The 21205-nt window shown below is 30.7% G+C and overlaps 3 protein-coding genes across 3 annotated transcripts; all 3 read right to left on the reverse strand.

Annotated features, from left to right (window-relative positions):
- Positions 1-163: 163 nt before the first annotated feature.
- Tsp_11096 (putative surp module) lies at positions 164-10324 on the reverse strand. The gene is made up of 18 exons (XM_003381946.1): positions 10124-10324; positions 9482-9615; positions 8665-8804; positions 8356-8534; positions 8073-8295; positions 7800-8005; positions 7285-7737; positions 6694-7213; positions 4252-4392; positions 3906-4071; positions 3480-3688; positions 2969-3064; positions 2618-2892; positions 1969-2301; positions 1759-1897; positions 802-1049; positions 469-639; positions 164-220 (listed from the first exon to the last, which is right to left on the reverse strand). Exons 1-18 carry the CDS (start codon positions 10322-10324, stop codon positions 164-166), a joined length of 3891 nt encoding a protein of 1296 aa, XP_003381994.1.
- Positions 10325-12236: 1912 nt separating this feature from the next.
- Positions 12237-16694, reverse strand: Tsp_11097 (Ets-domain protein). The gene is made up of 15 exons (XM_003381947.1): positions 16685-16694; positions 15901-16471; positions 15662-15680; positions 14704-14729; positions 14391-14437; positions 14262-14336; positions 13926-13973; positions 13560-13614; positions 13410-13499; positions 13291-13354; positions 13165-13231; positions 12932-12958; positions 12707-12827; positions 12652-12658; positions 12237-12335 (listed from the first exon to the last, which is right to left on the reverse strand). Exons 1-15 carry the CDS (start codon positions 16692-16694, stop codon positions 12237-12239), a joined length of 1326 nt encoding a protein of 441 aa, XP_003381995.1.
- Positions 16695-17587: 893 nt separating this feature from the next.
- Tsp_11098 (hypothetical protein) lies at positions 17588-21139 on the reverse strand. The gene is made up of 3 exons (XM_003381948.1): positions 21001-21139; positions 18111-18251; positions 17588-17784 (listed from the first exon to the last, which is right to left on the reverse strand). Exons 1-3 carry the CDS (start codon positions 21137-21139, stop codon positions 17588-17590), a joined length of 477 nt encoding a protein of 158 aa, XP_003381996.1.
- Between the last annotated feature and the right edge of the window lie 66 nt (positions 21140-21205).

Genomic DNA, 21205 nt, shown 5'->3' on the forward strand with positions numbered 1-21205 from the left:
TAAATAATGACAAAATTACAGTTCGACATCGCAAAAAACATCAACGTCAAAATACAAAAAGGCATGTGAAATATGTTACAATTGACCACATGTCTGTTCGAGTAATGGAGCAAAGCAAGCAAGCTTGGACTATGATGAAAAAAAATAGCTTCATCGTCGTCTTTCAAGCTAACTGCTGCTCCTCCTCTTCCACTTCTTCTCTTTCGTTTTCTTCGAATAACTAAAAATCAAAACGACATCATTTATAAAGCAGAAAAAGTATCACTCTCGCCCATCTACAAAAACTGTTCATGCAATTTAAAACTCAATGCTAAATAAAAACACTCAATCGATCTTTCTATACAAGTTTCAACCCGAATATCATAAGCTTTAAATTGCACTTGCTTGCACTGTCATGTTGTGTTAAATTTTAAAAAATATTAATTAAAAAAAACCATTTTTTTTTCAAAATTTCACCCATCAACCTACATCGTCATCGTCGTCGTCATCATCTGGAGGATCGAGCGTTTTCAAAAGTGCTTTTGCCGATAAGTCGGACTTCGATCCAGCACTCAATGCCGCTGCCATTGCATCTTTATCTTCCACAGCCCAGGTCATATTCAACAGCTGATCTTTGAATAATTTTCCATCTGTGAAAGCCTGAAAAATGTTCTTTTTGAATGAAAATAAATTAAAAAAAACCATCATCATCATCATCACTGATTTTAAACATCAACAAAAATTAGTTTTATACGCAAAAACAACGTACTGGAATTTTTCATAATTTTTACAATTGTAATAAAATTTATTAATGAAACGTACGCGTTCAGCTTCTTTTCGATCATAAAATGATGCGATCACTTTTCCAACAGCCGGATCCGTCAAAGGGTAAAAGTCAATATCCCGCAAAGTTCCAAACTGCTGCAGATGTTCTATGAGAGCGTCTTTGTGTTCCATGCAGAAATCGGTTATCAAAATACTGCGAGAACGCAAATCCAAAACAGCTGACCGTGGAATACGCCGATTCCTTTCCGGTCGATATGCAGAATTACGACAGTGCTTGTTATTGCCTAATAATGTCAAACAAAATTGCATTTGATTTACACTGCCGCGTAAATTATAAATAACAAAAAAGAAAAAAAAAGTATATATATTTTTTGTTTGAATTATAATTTGATCAAATCATTACTTTCCGTATCGTTCAAATGTTGCATTTCTTTTCTGAGATTTTGCAAACGTACAGCTATTTCAGTAATATCTTCTCCAGCTTTCTTTTTCGTTATCAACTCCAATTCAGCATCCAGTACATCACGTTGAACCTAAGCAGCAAAAAAAGTACATCAATAAATAAATCGATCATTTTTATTCTTTGAAATATTTTTCATAATTATTTTTGGGCCACATTTAATCGGCCAAACAAAAAATAATCATTAAAATCTTACTTCAGTTTTGCTTCTTTTCACAAATTTTGAAAAATCACGGCTTTCCAAATTTTTCTTCGTTGCCATAAGACTAATTTCCAATTTTTTCAACGTCTAAAGAAAAAAGAAGCCAATCACCACTGCATGCATATACACGTTCAGCAGTTTAGCGTTTTGAAACAAACTTTTATAATAAGTTCTTTTGTGGTTTGGTCTTTGCAATCTTCTAATTTTTTGAGCAACAACTTTTCTTGCTCAAGTTGTCTGTTGAACAATTCGGTTTCAGCGCGTTGCAATTCTAGTCTTTTTTTCAAAATCCTCTGACAAAGAAATAATCAGAAATTTTAATATTACATACAATATATACTCCAAACAACAATCCATACTTTTGTGTTTTCTCCTTTCGATGCGGCAACATTGGCCACTGGGTTTTTTACCTCGGCATCAGCGTTGTGGACAAGTCGGACAGATTTCGTGGCAAATGCATCGCCATCCATCTGCAAATTCTCAAATTGACAAATCATTCATTTAATAATTTTTCTATTGAAAAAGAAAAATCCACTCGTACTTTATTCATCGTTGTCGAAACGGTATCACTGCCAGCATTGGCAGCAGTTGCATTTGTTTCGGCTTTAAAAATTGCCTCTTCATGTGAAGAAGTTCCATTGCTCGAGCTTTTCACAGGCAATTCTAAACGATCTCTGATCGGTATCCGTGCAGGCCGACTCGACTGATCCGACGTGCCAGTGTCATCAACTGCTGTTCCATCTTTTTGATTGTGCCAAAAAACGCGAATAAATCGATTGTTCAAAATTGGATCTGTAGATTTGTATGCAGCCAACGCCTGCGGTCGTGTCATATAGGTAATTAATGCCGCCTGAGGATCGCCTTCATAACAAACCTAAACAACATTCACCATTACTTTCATGCTGAATTATTCATTGGACACTACTGTTTTCTCGTACTTCGATATTTGTTATGTGCCCAAATTGAGAAAAATGTTCATTCAATTTTGTGATTGTATTCAATGGCTGTGGAATGCGACGCACTTCCAAAGTGCGATTTTGACGATTAATTTGGTCGACAGCTGCGCGTTTGCGCAAATTTATCTGTCCCACAGATTTGTGCTGCGTACGTATAGTCGATTGTGAAAAATTGTCAAAATTTGTACGATCTTCACTCAACGTGATCAACTGCCTCGCCCTGGGAAAGCTAACCCGCAGCTGAGCGTAACTTGCTATTTGCCTAGGACCAAACGGACGTAATACTGGCGGCGGCTGCGCCCATATTGGCGGAGGTGGCTGCGTATACGGTGGAGGTAATGGAACAGCAGTACCCGTAGACGCTGAAGTCAGCGATGGTGCTTCAGGATTGTATCCTTCTGTCTGAAAGTTCGAATCGACTCCGGGAGGTGGAGGTGGAATGGGAACATATCCTGGTGGTGGAACGGAAAAATTCGGAGGCGGCGTTGGCAAAGATTTATTCGATCGACCTGTACCATCTTTCACTATGGAATATAACACGTCAATGGAAAAGATTTTTTTTAAAAAAAGCAACTTTCCACTTACTTGGAATCATACTAGAAAGAGCAACGTCTTCTACTACAACAGGATCGGGACCATGATCATATACACAGTTGTCACCCAACATACAATATCCCTTTTCTGAAGACACAACAAATTAAAACTTCAAATTACCACAAACAATAATGCAAATAATATAGAAAAAATACCATCGTAATCTCGACATCGCGCTTTTTTACGCTTTTCTTTCTCGGAACGAATACTCTGAACTGAATCATTTTCTGCATTTCCAACAGCTTCATTTGAATCTAAAAGTTGATCTCTGCTCTCAGTAAGCAATATTAATAAAATATTCAACATAAAAACTAATTTAAAAAATAATAATTATCAAAACAAAATACATTCAACGATCAACGATCAAAATACACTGCTCTATCATAATTTCCTTAAGAATAATAATAATAACTTTCATTATAAATAAATTTTGTAAAATTTTCATAACAATTTCAAATACTGCACAACTACTTCATTTTTCATAATGAACCATTAATATCACCTTTATGTGTGGATTTCCTCTGCTCTTTATTGTTCGATGGAGACCAATGAGCTTTGACCCGATCGCGCACTGTTGATGAAGATGCTTTATTTTGACTAATAGAAGTAGCGTCACCTTTTCCTTTGCTCCGTTCACTACTTTTCGATCGCGCTTTCGGACTAGAGCCATACCGACGAACAGGTCTTGATCCACTGTGTGAATCTACTCTTCTGAAGATTTAATAAAATACAAATTCAAAAACTGCTATATGCTATTTTGTAAACTTGCTTATCACGTCGAATTTTTAAATGATAACAACTCGCAATTGTGAAGTTAACCTTTACAAATTATTGAAACAAATGCCAAATGTAAATATAAACATGCAATGCAAATAACTACAGAATTTCAATGTTTAATGACAAAAGAACTAAAAGTCGATTATTTTACCGTGATTTCAAATGCTCATCGGCAGAGGGCTTCTCATTTCTGGAAGGTTCTAGACTTCGCTTTTTGGGAACTTCTTTGGTAGAAGTGGACTGACTTTCCTTGTCGGTCACAATATAAACTTTGCTTTTCAAGGCAAGAAAAAGTTCGTCAACAAATTTCTTTGTCTCTACAATTCAATACAACGCGTTTGAAATTTTCACCTTATCTCAATATTACTGTAATTGGAAAACATAATGCACTATTAAATTATACACAAAATATTTATTTACATAAAATTAGCAATATTTCGAAAAAAAATACTCATCAACAAAAAACAAGATAAGATCCAAACGACTTTTTCTATTACCTTTTTGCAAGAAAACATCTAGCTGATCTAAGCAAAAATGTTTTAAATCAGCTTCTGCTTTATCCTTTTTCAGTAGTGCCATGACATATTTCGCCAACGCCGCTGGATCTGCATCGCATCTAGAACATAAAAATTCAATTACTACCAAATGTTTGGTATATAATTTAAGATGCTGAAAAATAATTAACCAAATTAAAAAGTTAACTTTGCACAAGCAGTTTACGTTAAAATTTTTTCCTCATTACAGACTTTGGAATCTGAAAATTTTAAACATAATCGAATATTTCGAGCTTCTTCGAATAAAATTAACGATCAAAAAATTATTAAATGCTTTCCTCTTGCAGTTTGACAATGTTTGACACATAAATAAAAACAAAAATACATTTATCAAACAAAAGTCAAACTATGCCTAATGAACAATGGACATAAGGCAGTAAAAAACTCAAACCAATAAAAATTATAAAGCAACTTAAAATATATTTAACATTGTTTAAAAGGAACTTCTATCTCAGTTTATTCTTTAAATAAAAAGATTCCAACTAGTGATCTCTATCACTTTATGGAAAAGTAAAATTTTAATTACGAAATATACACAGAAAAAAGCAATTGAAATATATACATACAGTGGCGACAATGTATTGATGAGCCAGTTTTTAAGTTGCTCTGGCTGATCCACAAACATCTTCGCAATTCTAAAAACGGCAATAAGCAATATTTACCAAATTACATGCAATACTAAAACAAAAATAAAGTTGGAAAACATCAAAATTACAGTAATAAATACAGTATGGAACTTCAAGTATAATTAGAAACCAAAATTTGGTATTATTTTCCAAGAATTCTAATTAGATAAACCTTTATAATGTTATTTATTTAAAATTTATAAAAATATATAAATTAATATGTACTCAATTCATAGTTCTTAAACATAGTGTATATAGGTCACGCGGTTTAATTTAAATAAACAAGAAGTATTTTACTTATAATTGAAATTAAAATGTTAAATATAACAATGATATTTTAATAAGTAATAGAGCATTAATTTGAGAAAATAGAATTAAAAACGTAAGTATTTATTTAAATAATTCATTTACAACTTGAATTAGGTCATTTTTAATAATTTGAGTTGCAATGGTTTTTGTCTAATTTTCAGAACTTTATTGATAGAGCAATAAGATTATTTAAATATCGACCAATACATGAGTGTCATAAATTTAAATGCACTGTAGGATTTGTTTATTTTAAGTTTAGCCGTTAAGAATTTTATCAGTGAAAAGATAAATATTTTCTGCAGTGTAAACATAAAAAACAAGTGTTTTTTAAATCTGCTATAACATTTTAAACGATAAAGTTGCCTAAAAAATTACTTGCATGTTGACACTTAATTAATATTTGATGTTGAAGTACAAATTGAAACAAGCAAAATATGAAGTGAAGAACTTTATGGTAAAAACGAAAATTACGTTCATAAAATATTATTTAATTTTATTATTTATTCATTTGAATATTAAGATTTATTTTTATTCAATTACGATTTGCGTGACAACATGGAATACAAATAATGTAATATACAGTATACCCAGCTTCACGAAGCTTTGGGGAACTTTCAAAAAGGGGACTGCTTTAATATTTTGAAAACGTAAATTTTAATGGAATATTTTTACAAACAAAAGTTACGCCGTTTCTTGTCATTTGTAGTTTGCATAATTACTGATTAGATGAATGGAAATTTTTTTTAATGAATAAACATCAAACAAGGATACTCTTCTTTTTATTGTTCCTTTTGCTTGCAGCGTCACATTCGCTGTCCATCTTGCAGTTTGCAGTGTCTGGTAGCGCTGCATGATTCAGTTCCCTTTAATTTTTTGATTCAAAGTTTGTGAAATGTCTATTCGGAAAATTATTTATTCAAATTTTGCAAATGATGTAAAAACAGACCCACATCATTAAATTCCATTGAAACGATGTTCAAATATCATTACAGTAAATATTTGTAAAAAAAATACATCATCTTCGATTTGCTTAAAAATAGCTTTGTTCGAAGTAGGATAATTTAATCTTATTAATTTTTTCCACAAAGTCGGCAATCTTTATTTTGCTACACAAAACAACATTAGAGAATGCAGCGGAAAAGAAGCTGAATAATTTACGATCTTGATCTTCGGTGTCTAGATGAATAATATCTACGCGTAGAAGTGGTGGAACGTGATGATCGCGATCGAGACGTTCGTTTTCTTGATCTACTTCTTCTTCGTCTACGATCTTCTGTACTTCTTCTATGTCGACTGTGGGATGATGACTTCGATCGCCGCCGACGTCGACTTCGAGACCGTTCGTTCAGCTTCATGCATTTCGCGTACGAAAGCGGTAATTTGTCGAAATTCATCAGCCTCCCTTTGCTCTCCTCCTCCTTCTTCTTCTTCCTCTTCTTCTTCTTCTCACTTCCATAGCAAGCGTTAGATGATGGACCAATTAAAGTACTTTCTGAAGATTCCGAGTCGCACAGTTCACCCTCTGATATATGGCCGTGTTTTTTCACTTTTTCTTCATCAACGCAGCTTTTTTCCCTTTTGCGTATTTTCTTTGCAAACTCATCTACAAATTTTTTCGCTCGATATCGACGTGCCCGTTTTAAATTTAAATCTTCTTCAACATTCTTCTGCTCCTTTTTGCCGACTTCCGGAAAAGCCGTAATTTCTCTTCGCATGTATTCGTCAACGCTTTTCACTGTACTTTCTGTTCCATCGCCACTTCCATCAACGAACTTGCAATCAAATTTTTCAGCACAGTCACTCATCAATACATCCGAATCCGACTGCAATGACAGATTAATCGTTTCGTCTTGATGCGCATCCAAGTTCGCTTTATCCACCATCGAACAAGTCTCTTCCTGATTTTTCGCCTTGATTGTAAAACACACCGGTCCAACAGATCCCATTTCGGTTGGCTTCTTCTCACTGACCTGCAAGAATAAGCAACAACAACAAACTGAGATCTTGAAAAATATTTCCACAGAAATAAATATTTATTTACAGATGAACTTGCTGCTGCTGAAGTCAAGTGATCCGAAGAATAGACTGTCTTTGTCTTCTTCAAATTCAACGTTTCTTCTTGGTTTTCCACGGCAGGTGGGGGAGGAGTGGATCGCGGTGGAGGCGGAGGCTGCGGTACGAATCCATAATATGATAAGTAATTCAACGACATCGGTACACCTTCAACAAATTGGTTTTGGACGTTTTGCTGTAAGCGAGCAATGCAATTTTCACTTTCGTAATTTTGCAGCAACGCCATGTAATAAGGATTGTATTTGTTGCTTGGGTCGATGAATGAAAATCTTGGATCGTTGCGTTCGCGCAAAATTTGCTCAAACTGAGGTCCATTTCTGGCTACATAAGCGGCAACACGATCGACTACGGGATACAAATCCGGCGGCGGTGGCAAAAGGAGACCTTCAGCTGAGCCACCAGTTTCTTTCCCTTTTGCCGTCTAAAATTTAAATTCTATTTACTGAATTTTTCATTTTCATCGCTTCAATTTTCGAAACGTACAGAAACAGCAGCAGCCAACTGTGGGCAAACAGCAACCAAACCGTTAAACAACTCCGAATAAACGTCGTTCTCTTCACCAAGACGATACGATGTCTTCGGAAGAGAAAGTGGTTCAGTATCTTTTGCAACAGCAGTTTTTCCTGCGCCACCCATAAGACTTGGATGCAAGTAGTGCTCACTACTATCATCACTATCAGATTCACTTTCTAAAAACATTATCACTCAGTTGTACAATGATAAATATTCGAACAATTCATCATCGTCATTTTTTACCAGGAGCTGGATCCTTTTTCACAACAACTGGAGTGTATCGTTTCTCCTTGATCATTTTCAAAACATGCTTGTAATATTTATTCAATGGATGATTCCAATCAAGGAAACGAAATTGTGGATTGCTTTTCTGCTTTGCGTTCACAATTATTTCCATTTGACTTCCTTGCTCAGCAATGAAAGCAGCCGTTTTTTCAATTATAATCCCTTCTTTTACTGTTTTTGGCTGTAAAATATCCCTGTAACTAAAACAACAAAAAGAAAAAAATAAAGTAAAACTGCAAACCATCGTCACTCCAACCGGAACTTTCAATTCTGCGGGTGGAACAAACTGCTCTTTTTGCTCGTCTTCTGTTCCTTCTGCTTCTTCTTTAGGTTGACAGCCGTGCTGTGGCTTGGATTCCAAATCATCATAGTTGAAATAAATCTCAGTACCCATTCTTTTTTCATTTTCAACCTTTGGAGCTAAAATTCAAATGTGGTGTAAAGTACTTGGAATAGAATATTTAAAATTAGTATCTCATTATATCATATCATATTATCTGATATCATTGAATCTGAAAATAAATTATTTCAAGTTCAGAAGCAATCGTACTTTCACAAGTTAATTTAAAGTCGCGATATCGTTCAGCATCGAGAAGCGCTTCCAAACTTCTATCTGCAATAAGCAACGACTGTTCAACTTTTGAGGCGTCATATTTCTCCAAGTTGGATAACTGCAATCGACAATCAAACCTAAATTTAAAATAACTATAAATTTCCATGCAATTAGAAAATTAAAAATTAATAATGTCTTTAACACAAAAAATCATAACTTAAACGTTACACTTACGCATATACCAATGCTTATCTATGTTTGTAAACCAAGCGTATTAAAGCAACAACCAAAACAATTCTAAAAGTAAATATAGCAATATTATTTGATGATAAAATCAATGCAAAAAAACAATTATCCGCTCTAAAATAAAAATTGACAAAATATCATTTTCACATGCTTCCTTTAAAAAACGACATTTACAACAAATCAAAAAGTTGAAGGGAAAACTCAAAAAGAAACAAAACAACTCTCTTAATTACTGCTATTAAACAAAAAGCACATCTTTATGACTTAACTTTGAAAAACCGTTATTAAACTTATCTCAACAATTTTACACAAACTTCAAAACAAATCTGAAAAAATTAACTCCTGAAATCTTCACTGAAAAAAGCTGAACAGCTCAATCAACAAAATCGACAGCTAAAATTATCAGAAAACTAAAAGAAAAATAACAAAAAATACTTACTCTTTAATAAAATCCATCTGATAACCAAACAGAGACATGATTCTTAAATGAAAAATTAAATCTCTCGAGTTGATCAGTTGCACATTTACAACAGCTATGGATCATTGACAAAACAGTTAATAAACCAACCTGTCTACGAGTATTTTCCGATTGCAGTGCAGTGGAATCAGATCTGCAGATTCGTCAGCACAATCTCTGCCTCCTCGGGAATCAAATAATTTGCAAGGATAGCCAAATGCAAGAAATTCGTCCGACGATTCTTCCTGAAGCAAAGAATTCCGATGCATTTTCTAGCCCAACTTCTATCTTATAACAACTACTGTGAGCTACAGTAATTAAACAAACTTGAACATCGTCATTTCATGCTTTTGTATGCACCGCATAATGAAAATTTCAATTATTAAAAAAATTGATACATTCAGCTTATAAATTGAATGTAAAATCTGTAAATAAATCTTATGAATTTCAGTAAAATTTCAGATTTTACAAACTGCTGTATACCAATTCCATACTGTACTATTCAATAATACTTGCATATCATTATTACTGTACCTGTGACTTCTAATTTGTTATTGGGTAACGCACTTAACGTAACGTCGAGTTAGTGACTTCAGAACACAATACGAACAGTATTCATCATTTTAAATCAGTGGTTCTCAAACTTTCTCTGCTGTGACCTACTGTTTGAAACGGTAATTTTTCACGACCCACCGACTCGCAATGCATACTTTAAAAGGAAAGTGGGTTTAATAAAAAATATTAGTTTAATACCTTTAAATTGTTTAATGAATCAACTTCATTATAATGTATAAGTTTATTAGTTAAATGTATAATGAGATATGTGATCAATGGGCTTCTTTTCTGTTTTGACTGATGACTAAATTTGTCGTCCACAGTAAAACGTGTTAGTTTTACAAGCAAGATGTTTGATAATTGTAGCTTATTTATAAATTTGCTTATGATTGCAATCATTGCTGAAAATTCAATTTCGAACATATACGAAGTAGTAAAAAGAAGCAGCACTTTTAAAATTATTAAAGTTGAAGCGTCTTTAATGCAAATATGTAAAGCACACTTCATACTATTTGTTGAAACAAATTTCATCAAAATTGAACATATTTTAAAATTTTCACAGGATTTTTTTTTCTAATGCGGGATAGAATCATAGAATCTACCAGGAGAATCCAACAACGTCTATAATGCCAACAATTCATCAGAGGTATAATACACTTATCTGTATTAGAAACTGAATCAATTATCATTTATGTCAGAAGAAAAATTTCTATACTGATTATAAAAATGAAAAGTTAATGATTTCCATAAATACTGTTCAAAAGGATGTCAACCAGCAGTTGCTTCGCTCGTCAGATAAATTACATGCTTGCTCGCAATTTTAAGAATTATGTGCATTTAGTGCGTTCTCGTTTGTCATAATGGATGAATTGGTAGAGCCGATTTTAGTACAATTCGAAAACAAACAACCGACAAATTATCCTCAGCGCAGTTGTTAGCTAAAACTAGGAATGAGAACTACTCAATGTTATCATTTTTCAAATTTTAGCACAACTGTTTTTTTCTAATCTTTCTTCTTTGCAGTCAAAAAATTTGCTTTCATCTTCACAAAGTTTCTTTTGCCCTCCTTGATCTTTCTTGTTTTTATTTAAAGAAAAAAATATATCTGAAATTTTATTTGCGAATAAAATTACATACTTGTTCATACATGTTGTGCAAATTGTGTAAAATTTGTTTTTGAATATCCAGTATATAACTGGGTTGACCAACAATCAAGTTCCGATACTTGTATTTCAATGATAAAGAAATATTCAAAACCAAAATATACGCTTATAATTTTGCTGATCTAGTGCATTTTTAAAATCATTTTATCCAACACAAAGTCAAAGAAAGTTGGTCTTCTGTTCCCAGTTTTATCCATCACGGTTGTTTTTGATATCTTCCCATAGCACTGTATATGCTCTACCGAAATATGATCATTGCTAAGTATTCTCGTATTGGAACCTTCGCAACCTTTAATGTCATCTTGCTCCCACGGGTTTTAATTGAATATTTTGCTTTTTCGAATTGGTTACTAGCTTAAAGTGATATCAAAATAATCATTTTATTTGACTATGGATGCATAAATAATTTCTGTAATATATTTGATGAGAGAATTCTTCTGGCATTTTTTAATCTGTTACTGCTTATTCGTTATTATGTGTATGTATTTCTGGCTAAATAAACGATATTATTCCCTAGGCTGGGGCGACAATTGTACAAAGGAAATAGATCGTAGATTATTATATAAATGTTTTACTACACAGACTATAAAAACAGTTTTACAATCCAGATTCTAGAAGAACGAGTTCTATAATAGATCACACTTGGGGAATTGACAAGTTTAACCGTATTCTCTGGCATATCGCAACTTGCACATTAGCATTAAGCAACCCATACAGCAGTGGCGCAGTAGCAACTTTTCAAAGTTGCTGAACGCAAATAAATTTTAGCAACACTGTCAAGAAAATTCAGAATTTGTTTGAATAATTGGCAATTCGGCGCTAACAGTTTTAACTGATTTACAGATGGCGTCATCACCGATGTTGTTAAACCAATCAATAGATAGCGCGTTCAACGAACGACCAGTAAGAAAAGGCTGTGAAAACTTGGCCCAAAGTAGACCATCCCACATTCATCTTTATAGCAGCATCTTTCTGTCTTTGGACAATGCATTCCACTGCACTATACTGCAGTTGCATATTTATTGAACTAATAAATATATTCAGAATATTTTATTTGAAACGCATAAAATAAACTTTTTGAAACATAAATCTTTTAAAAACAAACGAAAATTGAAAAATAAACAAAAATCTCTTCCCAATGTTATGCTTCAGAGATTTGTGATATAAATAATTGTTTCATCTTTTGCCTTGCTCTTAAATGCATGAGTTTCAGCAACAACGAAGTTCGGTCGTTTTGCAGCTTCTTCCTGAAACTCGATTTATTTTATTACATTACTTTTGTCCAATGCATTTTCGTTGAATAGCGATCCAATAAATAAATAATTTGCAGATACATCTCATAAGCAACCAATTTTTTTATTTTTGCTCAAATAATGTTTTTTTAGCATACAAATTAAATCATATAATCGACTTTATCATAATTTTGAAATTAGAATCTGTTATAATGTTATTATTGCTAATTTTGGACATGTTGCCATATGACAAGAACGGCCGAGAAAGGGTTAAAGGAAATCAGAATTTTAAACGCAAATGGTTTTTCTCCCTTATAAATAAAAAATATACTTTTACCCTTTAAAAAACTAAAATCACAAACAATTTAAAAAACTGACATGCTTACATGATAATTTTCATCAGTAATGGTGACGGCAAGGCGTTCAACTCCTTATGTTTTTCAATTTCAGTCAACTTCTCTGCAGTCGTTTTTTGCAGCTGCTCTTTTTGTACAATAAGCGCTTTATCTGAAATCAGAAAAAACGTATTTCATACAAAAATGATTCCAACAAAATATCCTTAAAATGTCAGGGATAAAGATGGGAATTCAGTTCATATGGTGAAAATATACTTATAGTTGATGTTATGTCAATATTCACTATATAACGAAACTATCATTTAAAAACTTTCGTTTGAAACCCGAAAAAACTTAAATTCGTTTTACGATCCATTCGCTTTTTAATTTTTAAAGTCAAATTTTAAACTCATCTTCATATTTACTTACATTATTAACTAAAACAACTATCAATGTACATTACTGAAAACTACTTTGCATAGTACAATTAATTAAATCTGAAAACTTACATTCTTCTGTCCGTTGTTCTATTTCTTTATCCAAATTTTCACAGCCAGTTTTGCATTTGTTAACATCCTGAAATTATACAAAACAAGCTGTGAATAGTTGAATTTATTGTTAAAAAATTTTCTTACATAAAATTCATACAATTCATTAGCTCCATCAACAGCAGCAATCAACTTTTTGATTCCATTTTCTCTAAATACATTCTTTTAACAAAAAACAACTATGCCCTCAAATTATCGAAATTTACACATCTTCATCATCTTTCTCTCGCAAGTTATTTAATGTTTCTTCCACTTCTGATATATCATTCAATAAATTTGTATTAAACTCCCGAAGTCTAAAAATAATAGTTTAAACATAAAAACAGCAAAGCTACCTACCTATTTATATTACATACATTTTTTCTTCTTTACGCAATTCTGAAAGATACGAAGCTGATGAATCAATATCATCTAAAACATTAAATTTCATTTCCATGAACACTATGTTAAATATTGGATGCTTCAGAAAGTTTATTACTGTTTATCATGGAGAAAAAATTACTTCTGTTTTCTTTTATTATTCATCATTTTCATTCAAATAGGGTTTAAAATCTATTATATTACATCGAACATTAAAAAAAAATTTTCTGTCAAATACAGTATCCCCAAAATATGGAAGATTCAAACATTTTTCTGTTCGAAATGTAATATTTGAGAAATATTTACTGGCATGTAAAAGAAAACTGCAATTTTAAACCTTTCTTTGTCGGTATTATACATACTTTGCAATTCAAGTTGCCTTCGCTTCACAGCAGCAATTTCTCTCATAACTATAAGAAGAATTTGAAATTTATTAACAAATGAAAGTAAATAATAAAAGCTAATTTTAATAATTACCATTTTTTAAATGCAATGTTATTTTAATAAATTAGACTATTTCATAAAAAAAATAAACGAAAAATAGATAGTTGACGATCTACTCGCACAATATGCGCAACATAGTTGAAAGATAGTGTAAATTACAATCCCCGTTAATCACAAATTTAATTGATTAAAAATTAAAATAAATATGATTAAAAATTCACATCAAATTACAAAAAATTGCTTCAAAATCTCACCCTCTTCCTGCTGAGCATGTATTTCGTCGTTTTCCTTAATACATTTATTCAACTCTTCTTCTATAGCCAAATGTTCTAAAATTATCTCGAAATTAAATCAGTGAAAAAACATCACGTCACATTTCTCACCTTGTTGAAGAATGTCCAACGCTTCAGAAATTTCTAAAAAGTGTTTTCTGCTATATTAATTATTTATTATTACATTTGCATCTAAATTATTTTGAAAATCATATTACAGTTACATATGAAATTATCAACAAGGTCTTCGAATAATTTTTACAATGTTTACACAACTAGAAAAAACATTTTTTAGTCATTTCATCGAAAATTTAAAATTGCAACAACAACAACAAATTTTTAGTAGTATAATCAGTTAGAAAAAGTAAAACATAAATTAATATTTCAGTACCATTGCGCATTTCTGAATTCAATTCAGACAAACCGAAATCCATAATTGAATATTTCTGCCTGAACAAAAAAATTTAAATTTTAAACGAAACAATATAAGCATGCAGTCATCAAATGTAAAGCCTGTTGCAATGAAACTTAATAAATGGATTATCACAAAATACTTAGAAATAAATTACGCTATTTTAAATTTTCTTGCTGACATGCTAGAAAAACGAATATGCACATCTCCACAGACAATTCTTATTCATAAAAGTATGATATTAACTGCAAATCATATATATATATATATATATATATATATATATATATTTCGATCAGAAACATAAAAGCATAGAAATTAACATGGAATTTTACGAATAAAACTGTTTCAGTTTGCTTCATTTCACATTTGAAGTATATTTTACAGTTTCAATACACTCTTAGAAGCAATTATTATATTATTATTAATTCTTAAATTTTATAATTAAATTTTATTAAATAATTATGAAAACAATATCTGTATAATGTTTATAATTCATCATTCATATGTATTTAGTGCTTTTGTAAAAGAGAAAGTCAGGTATTATTTTTCAAAAATCCAAAAATTCAATTAAGAAATAAAAAAGAATAAATAATTTAAATTTTAAACACATTTTTTAAAGTTAATAAATAATGCTGACTAAATAAAAAATATAAACTTTTTTCCTACAATGGTTTGATGTTTTTTAAACGTTTTGTTTATATCTAAACAGCTAAACAAGTATAAAAAATTCATAAATTTTATTTTAAATGTAAAAATGTTAAACGTCAAATCTGATGAAAAGATTTTAAACAAAGTGTCTATTCATTTAAAGTGTGAAAAGGTATTTTGAACAATAGCAAACATTTCATTCAGTTTAATTTAATTCACTTTAATACAAATTACGAAATTATGAATTATAGTAGTACACAATAATAAATTGTATAATTTAATATAATTATCATGACTTTGTGAAGTAAGTTGGAACAACTAGAAACTGTTGATGCATACTGAAATGACAATTTTTATCATTAAGTTATATATTTGAATAATATTGAAATTCAAACTGATGCTCTTAAATTTTGTTGAATCTGATTTATGTAGAAAAAAAATTTCCAGATTTTCTTATTAGAAACAACAATTAAGTGCGATTTATTATTTAAAAAAGTTGGCGAACAACAAAGAAAAAGATTAATAATCAAAGAAAGAAAGTTATATCATGCAGTGTACATCATGTTGGAAAATTTTTGGTGTGATGTAGGAATTTGGGATGGATAAAATCCTGTTGACAATGGACTGTTGCCATTCCAATAATTTCTGGGTTGTGACATCAAATGAGGATGACCCATCGTTGGCACTGAACAGAATGTATTTGCCTGGCCGCCATTTGCAACGGGATGTTGGTTTCCGGTAGACGGTAAACAAAGAAATTTTGCTTGCATCGCTGCTGCATGACGATAATTTGAAAAAATATCCGAAGAATAAGACGGTATAGGAAGTTGTAATTCTGGCAACGATGCTTGACAAGCCTGAGCTAATCCATGAAATTCAAATTTATATGCGTAGCGTTTACCATGAACTTTGGTCATAATGTTTTTGTCATAATAATAACGCAACGCTCGACTCAGCTTATCATAATTCATATTTGGCTTGCTTTTCCGCTCGCCCCATCTTCTAGCTACTTCTTCAGGATCGATCAACTTAAATTCACCATTAATTCCTTCCCAAGTAATAAAAGCTGCATTGGAATTATCTGAAAGAAGTTCCAACAAAAACTGCCAAAGTTGTATTTGTCCAGTTCCTAAAATTGGAAAAATATACATATGTAAATATGTATTCTCTTTAAGTAAAAATTTATACTGTAAATTTTATTCAGTGCAATTGAATGCGTTCAGCAAATGTTTCCTGTTTAACAACAATGAATTTACTTTTTGCCTCTTTTATTCCATTATTATTTTTATAGTAGATTATTTGTCTTTGTTGTTCAACAAAAAATTAATAATACCAAATTTACTGACGTCCATCTCTTATTTTCCGAACAGCATGCAGCTTTGACTTGCATGGCATACATTTACTAAACTTACTTCAGTTTGTTGAATAATCAAACTGCAAATTCAACTATTCGATGGTAAAGTAACATTTGCCTGAATAACATGCTAATAAAAATTGCATTTATAGTCCATTTGTCACATGAAACAAATTGCAAGCCTAAATTGTTGATAAACCGAAACTTCAGTATATAAATGTAATTATAAATTTTACTTATTTATAGCGCATGTTATTGCTCACACTTTTACATTCATATTTGATTACTGTCTTGGAACATTTCCTTGCATAATGTTTGAATAAATGGTTTATTCATTTCAAAAATATTCCATTGTAAATATTTATCTTCTAAGATAATGAAAAAGTATTGAATATTTTATTAAATTTTTTTTTAAATCAAGTTTATCGGCATTAAATTGAATATAACATTTGAAACGACAGATAGGCTTTTTTTGATTATTGATTTTCCATTTTGTTTTTGCTTTTCTTTGCAATTTAACAGTAATGTTCAGAAAAGCTATAGGTGTAATTTTTGATTTTCTTGTTTCTATTAAAAATGCAAAAAAGCAATACTGTAAGTTTGCATCATTAATGCATGAGAAGCTGCTTGTCGTGACTGAAACATTTGGTCAGTTTTAAATGTAAAGGTGACCAATTTGATTCGTTTTTCATCAGTCGATTTGGCAATAATTTGCAAGCCGTACACTAGGTTTATTCAAAGTAAATGAAACGGTGCTCGCTTCACAGCGTGACTAAAATCCATTCGACATTTCATATTAAGCTTTTAAAGCTTTCGTGCAGGTTTGTTGAATGAAAGGAAATAATTAAGCCAAATATTAATCTTCAAGTGCAGCGGGTGGCATGGCAGATTTCATTCGGCAAGAGGGACCCACCCCGGCATGCTTGTTGATGAATGGCAACGGGAAATAAATGTTTGCGTCATTATGAAAGCTGAAGCTGTTTCCATTTTTCGAGCAACATGCCCAACTGAGAAGCTGTTAACTCGTTTTGCTGGAACATCCTGAATCTCTGCAGGCTTTCTTCTTTGCTTACTTTGACTTTCTCCTTCTGTTTATTTCCATTTTTAATTCTTACTTTATATTTGAACTGTTCTACTACTACTATTGAAAATTTAATCTTATCTTTTTGAAATTAATTTCATTTCATTTTTCTTTTAATTTTTCAGCAGAGGTAAAATTTCAATAGCTGCTTTTCAAGTACAAAATAAATTCAAAACGGCTAATAATCAATTCTTGGTAGACTGTATCGATTTAATTGTCAAGCTGAGCACAACCGGTTGTCAGGAAATAAGAAAATTTATCGTAATTGAACTCATTTACTTGCTCGAAATGGCAGATGTCATTGTGATTACAATAAACACATTATGAACTTACCTGAACCATGATGATTTGATGATGTCAGACCGCCAACTGTTGCTGATGTCGTACTGTAACGGATGTTGTATTGTACAAGGTGTCGATGATTGCCAGTTGAAGTCCAGCTAGCTCTTGGAGTTGCATCGTACGGTGTACAAGCTGCAAATGCAAAAATTTTTGTCACAACTATTTACATATATTTTTTCCAAAATTTCCACCATGAAATCTGCAGCATTTTATGTTTTTGTTTTCCTTTTAGCATTGCGTTAATTTACATCATACTGGCAATAATAACTTATAGTTTTAGAATATAAAAATATAGAATTCAAAATTTTTACTGAAATTGCATTTTAATAGTTAAATTATCGTCGATACGTCAAATAGAAAAAGATAATTACCAATAAACAAGAGCAAAACTAACGCTTTATGCACATGCATTATGTATACGATAAATTCCAATAACAACTTTGGCTATTATTAGTAAACAATTATTTCATAAAATGTTTTAAAATGTATAAAATGATATTTGAAAATGAAATTTTAATTAGCGCATTAATTGCAAAGCATTAGTAAGCAATATTTGTCTCCCATATATTTGTTGCTTGAAATCATCATCGGGTAAGCTGAAAGTGCAAAAGATTATCAGCGTTAAAAATATTTTAATTCGAATTTCAAAATTTTAATTAATGTTGCTGTTTTTATAAATTCTCTTTCACTGGTGAAGGAATATGTTGCTCAAACTGCCAATTAAATTTTTGTGAAAATTATATCAACTTGAAGTACAAGCATCATTTAATTACAAATTTTATTTTTTGAGTATATCCAATTTAAATAATTTTTCTTGAGTTTAAAACGAACGTTTATCCCTCCATTCATGAATTCAATAATTAATGCTGCACACTATAAGTACATGTACTATACACATGTACTTATAGTACTGGACATGTACTGGACAGTATAAAAATAAAAATTCCATTCGTGATTTTTAAACGAGCCTTTTTCTAAATTTATTCCTTAGCAACGCAGCTGAAATTACACTTTAATTATGTGTTAAAATTACAAAAAGCATTTCTATTTAAAAAGCTGCTCTTTCTTCTTAAAATTTTTTGAATTTCATATTTCAGATATTCCATAACAGTTAAATTATCATATAGCCGAGTACAAAGTAATTATACTTACTGGAAGATATTTTTTCAAATAATTCCTTCAAAATTTGCATATTTTTAAAGCTCAAAGTGCATTAAAAGCGATGTTTATCTTCAAATAGTAATTTGAATATTAAATATTGCAATAAAACTTACATTTTTGATGTTTTAACAATTGTCTATCTTTTTTACTGAGAATGTTGTATCATTCAGTTAACAAAATGCTGCGTGATTCTGGTAAAGTTAACAAATAACAATGCATGTAAAATCAGTATGCAAAGAATGCAAGCTAATATGTATATAATTAAATTTTGCTTAAAAATTAACAATTACTAGATAAATTTAGAAATTAATGTTTATGTTGCATCACAAGTGAAGTATAAGAATAGCAAAGGATTATAATTATTAAGCATAATTGGTTTAATTATAATTAGATTTGTAACTGAACCAACAGAAAAGTCAATTATTCATGAAACAAAAAAAGCTAGTATTTAAAATCATACCACAGTAGTACATTACAGATCATTTTATTTTCAACTCATTTAATAAATATACTTTTGATAAACTCATAATTACTAAAGAAAATTTGTATTAAAAACTGCATCAAAAATATTGAGCTGTTTGGAATCGTTGCTTTAAATTTTGTTATTATGAATAACAAGTTTGCTTGAAAATTTCAAATGTAATATTTTTGTCTCTATCTACGAAGTTGTAGCTACTGCTTTACTTTATTTGTTTTGAGGAAGGCTTTTATTTTACCATTATAAAACTGCAAACGCAACTTTGGTAAAGTTTTATTGTATTGCAATATAACAAATTGTGTGTTGACCGAAAATTTGTTATTACATAATTATAGTTACAAAATATTCCAACTGAAAATTGCACTATTTTTGATTACATAAATTTTAATTTTAAAATTTCCAATCAATGAAGTTTATTGCAGTTCAACATTTCATTTGGTTTATTGCAACTCAAAGAAAACAAGAATTTATTAGCCAAAAGAACTTGAAATTTCTTTGAAAGTGTTTAAAATTGAGTTTACTATGATTTAAAAAGCAACAAAAGTGAAATGTAACTGTGTTTTCTTTGATGTTTCAGCATTTCATAAAAAATTTTCATCTTTATAAACAGTAATTTCTTAAATATTCGCATAAATCTATAATATTAAAATATTGTGTTTTTTTACTGAAATGAAGTTTTGTTTTACACAATTTTTCAAATGGTTTTAAATAATAAATGCATTATAATTATATGTAAATTAAAGAGAAAGACGTGAGAATGATATATTTAAGTGGAAATCTTGAAATTTATTTATATAATAACTTTATCATATTTATTAATTTTGTAATAAATTACATGAAATTTATTTTGCATTGCATTTTTGAATAATAAGTTACACAGAAAATACAACTGGAGGAATGCTTAACACTTGATGTAACGCGAATTTTTATTTCTCGAAGAAAGGTTTGATTCATATATTATTTGCATTAACTTTTGACAAATGGTATTAATAATTTTTTTAAAAAAAGGTTTATTTTAATTTTTACTATTTATTAACCATTTTGGTTAGGTGATGAAAAACAAATAAGTTTCATTTAAAGAACAGCTTTATATATTCATTTTTACTTGTGAATGGGGAACCTATTGGAGAATTAAACAAAAGCTATAGGTCATCAAATTTACTATAATATTTAAAAAATTGAAAATAAATTATAATAAAACAATTAATTATTGCATATGTAAATGATCAAAGATGTTCATACTTGTGGATACATTTGATGCTACACCTTGCATTGGAATTGCGCTTCCGTCGTTATTTTCCAAAAATGGGAATGGTGTTTCCTGTTTGATTTGGCAGAAAACTCCTGATGGTGGTGTGAAATTGGGCAATATTTGAGCCATTGGATCAACTGACCAGTTGACACGCTCTTTTTAATATGGCAGAATTCTTTACCGCATATATGCTGT

This window comes from Trichinella spiralis (assembly GCF_000181795.1).
Source record: "Trichinella spiralis strain ISS 195 chromosome Unknown Scfld1, whole genome shotgun sequence".
In the NCBI taxonomy this organism is placed as follows: domain Eukaryota; kingdom Metazoa; phylum Nematoda; class Enoplea; order Trichinellida; family Trichinellidae; genus Trichinella; species Trichinella spiralis.

Bases quoted from the DNA above. Each gene is read 5' to 3' on its own strand.
- Tsp_11096 (XM_003381946.1), bottom strand. From the start codon at position 10,324: ATGATTGCAATCATAAGCAAATTTATAAATAAGCTACAATTATCAAAC. The intron at 8,296-8,355 runs GTTTGCAGTTTT...GATATTTTACAG, and splicing joins TTCCGGTTGGAGTGACGATG to CCAAAAACAGTAAAAGAAGG. The intron at 1,898-1,968 runs GTACGAGTGGAT...GAGAATTTGCAG, and splicing joins TTTCGACAACGATGAATAAA to ATGGATGGCGATGCATTTGC.
- Tsp_11097 (XM_003381947.1), bottom strand. The intron at 13,232-13,290 runs GTAAGAAAATTT...GTATAATTTCAG, and splicing joins ATGAATTGTATGAATTTTAT to GATGTTAACAAATGCAAAAC. The intron at 12,828-12,931 runs GTATATTTTCAC...TTCTGATTTCAG, and splicing joins TGACATAACATCAACTATAA to ATAAAGCGCTTATTGTACAA.
- Tsp_11098 (XM_003381948.1), bottom strand. From the start codon at position 21,139: ATGGCTCAAATATTGCCCAATTTCACACCACCATCAGGAGTTTTCTGC. The intron at 18,252-21,000 runs GTATGAACATCT...TTGCATTTGCAG, and splicing joins AGCATCAAATGTATCCACAA to CTTGTACACCGTACGATGCA. The intron at 17,785-18,110 runs GTAAGTTCATAA...GGAAATAAACAG, and splicing joins ATCAAATCATCATGGTTCAG to AAGGAGAAAGTCAAAGTAAG.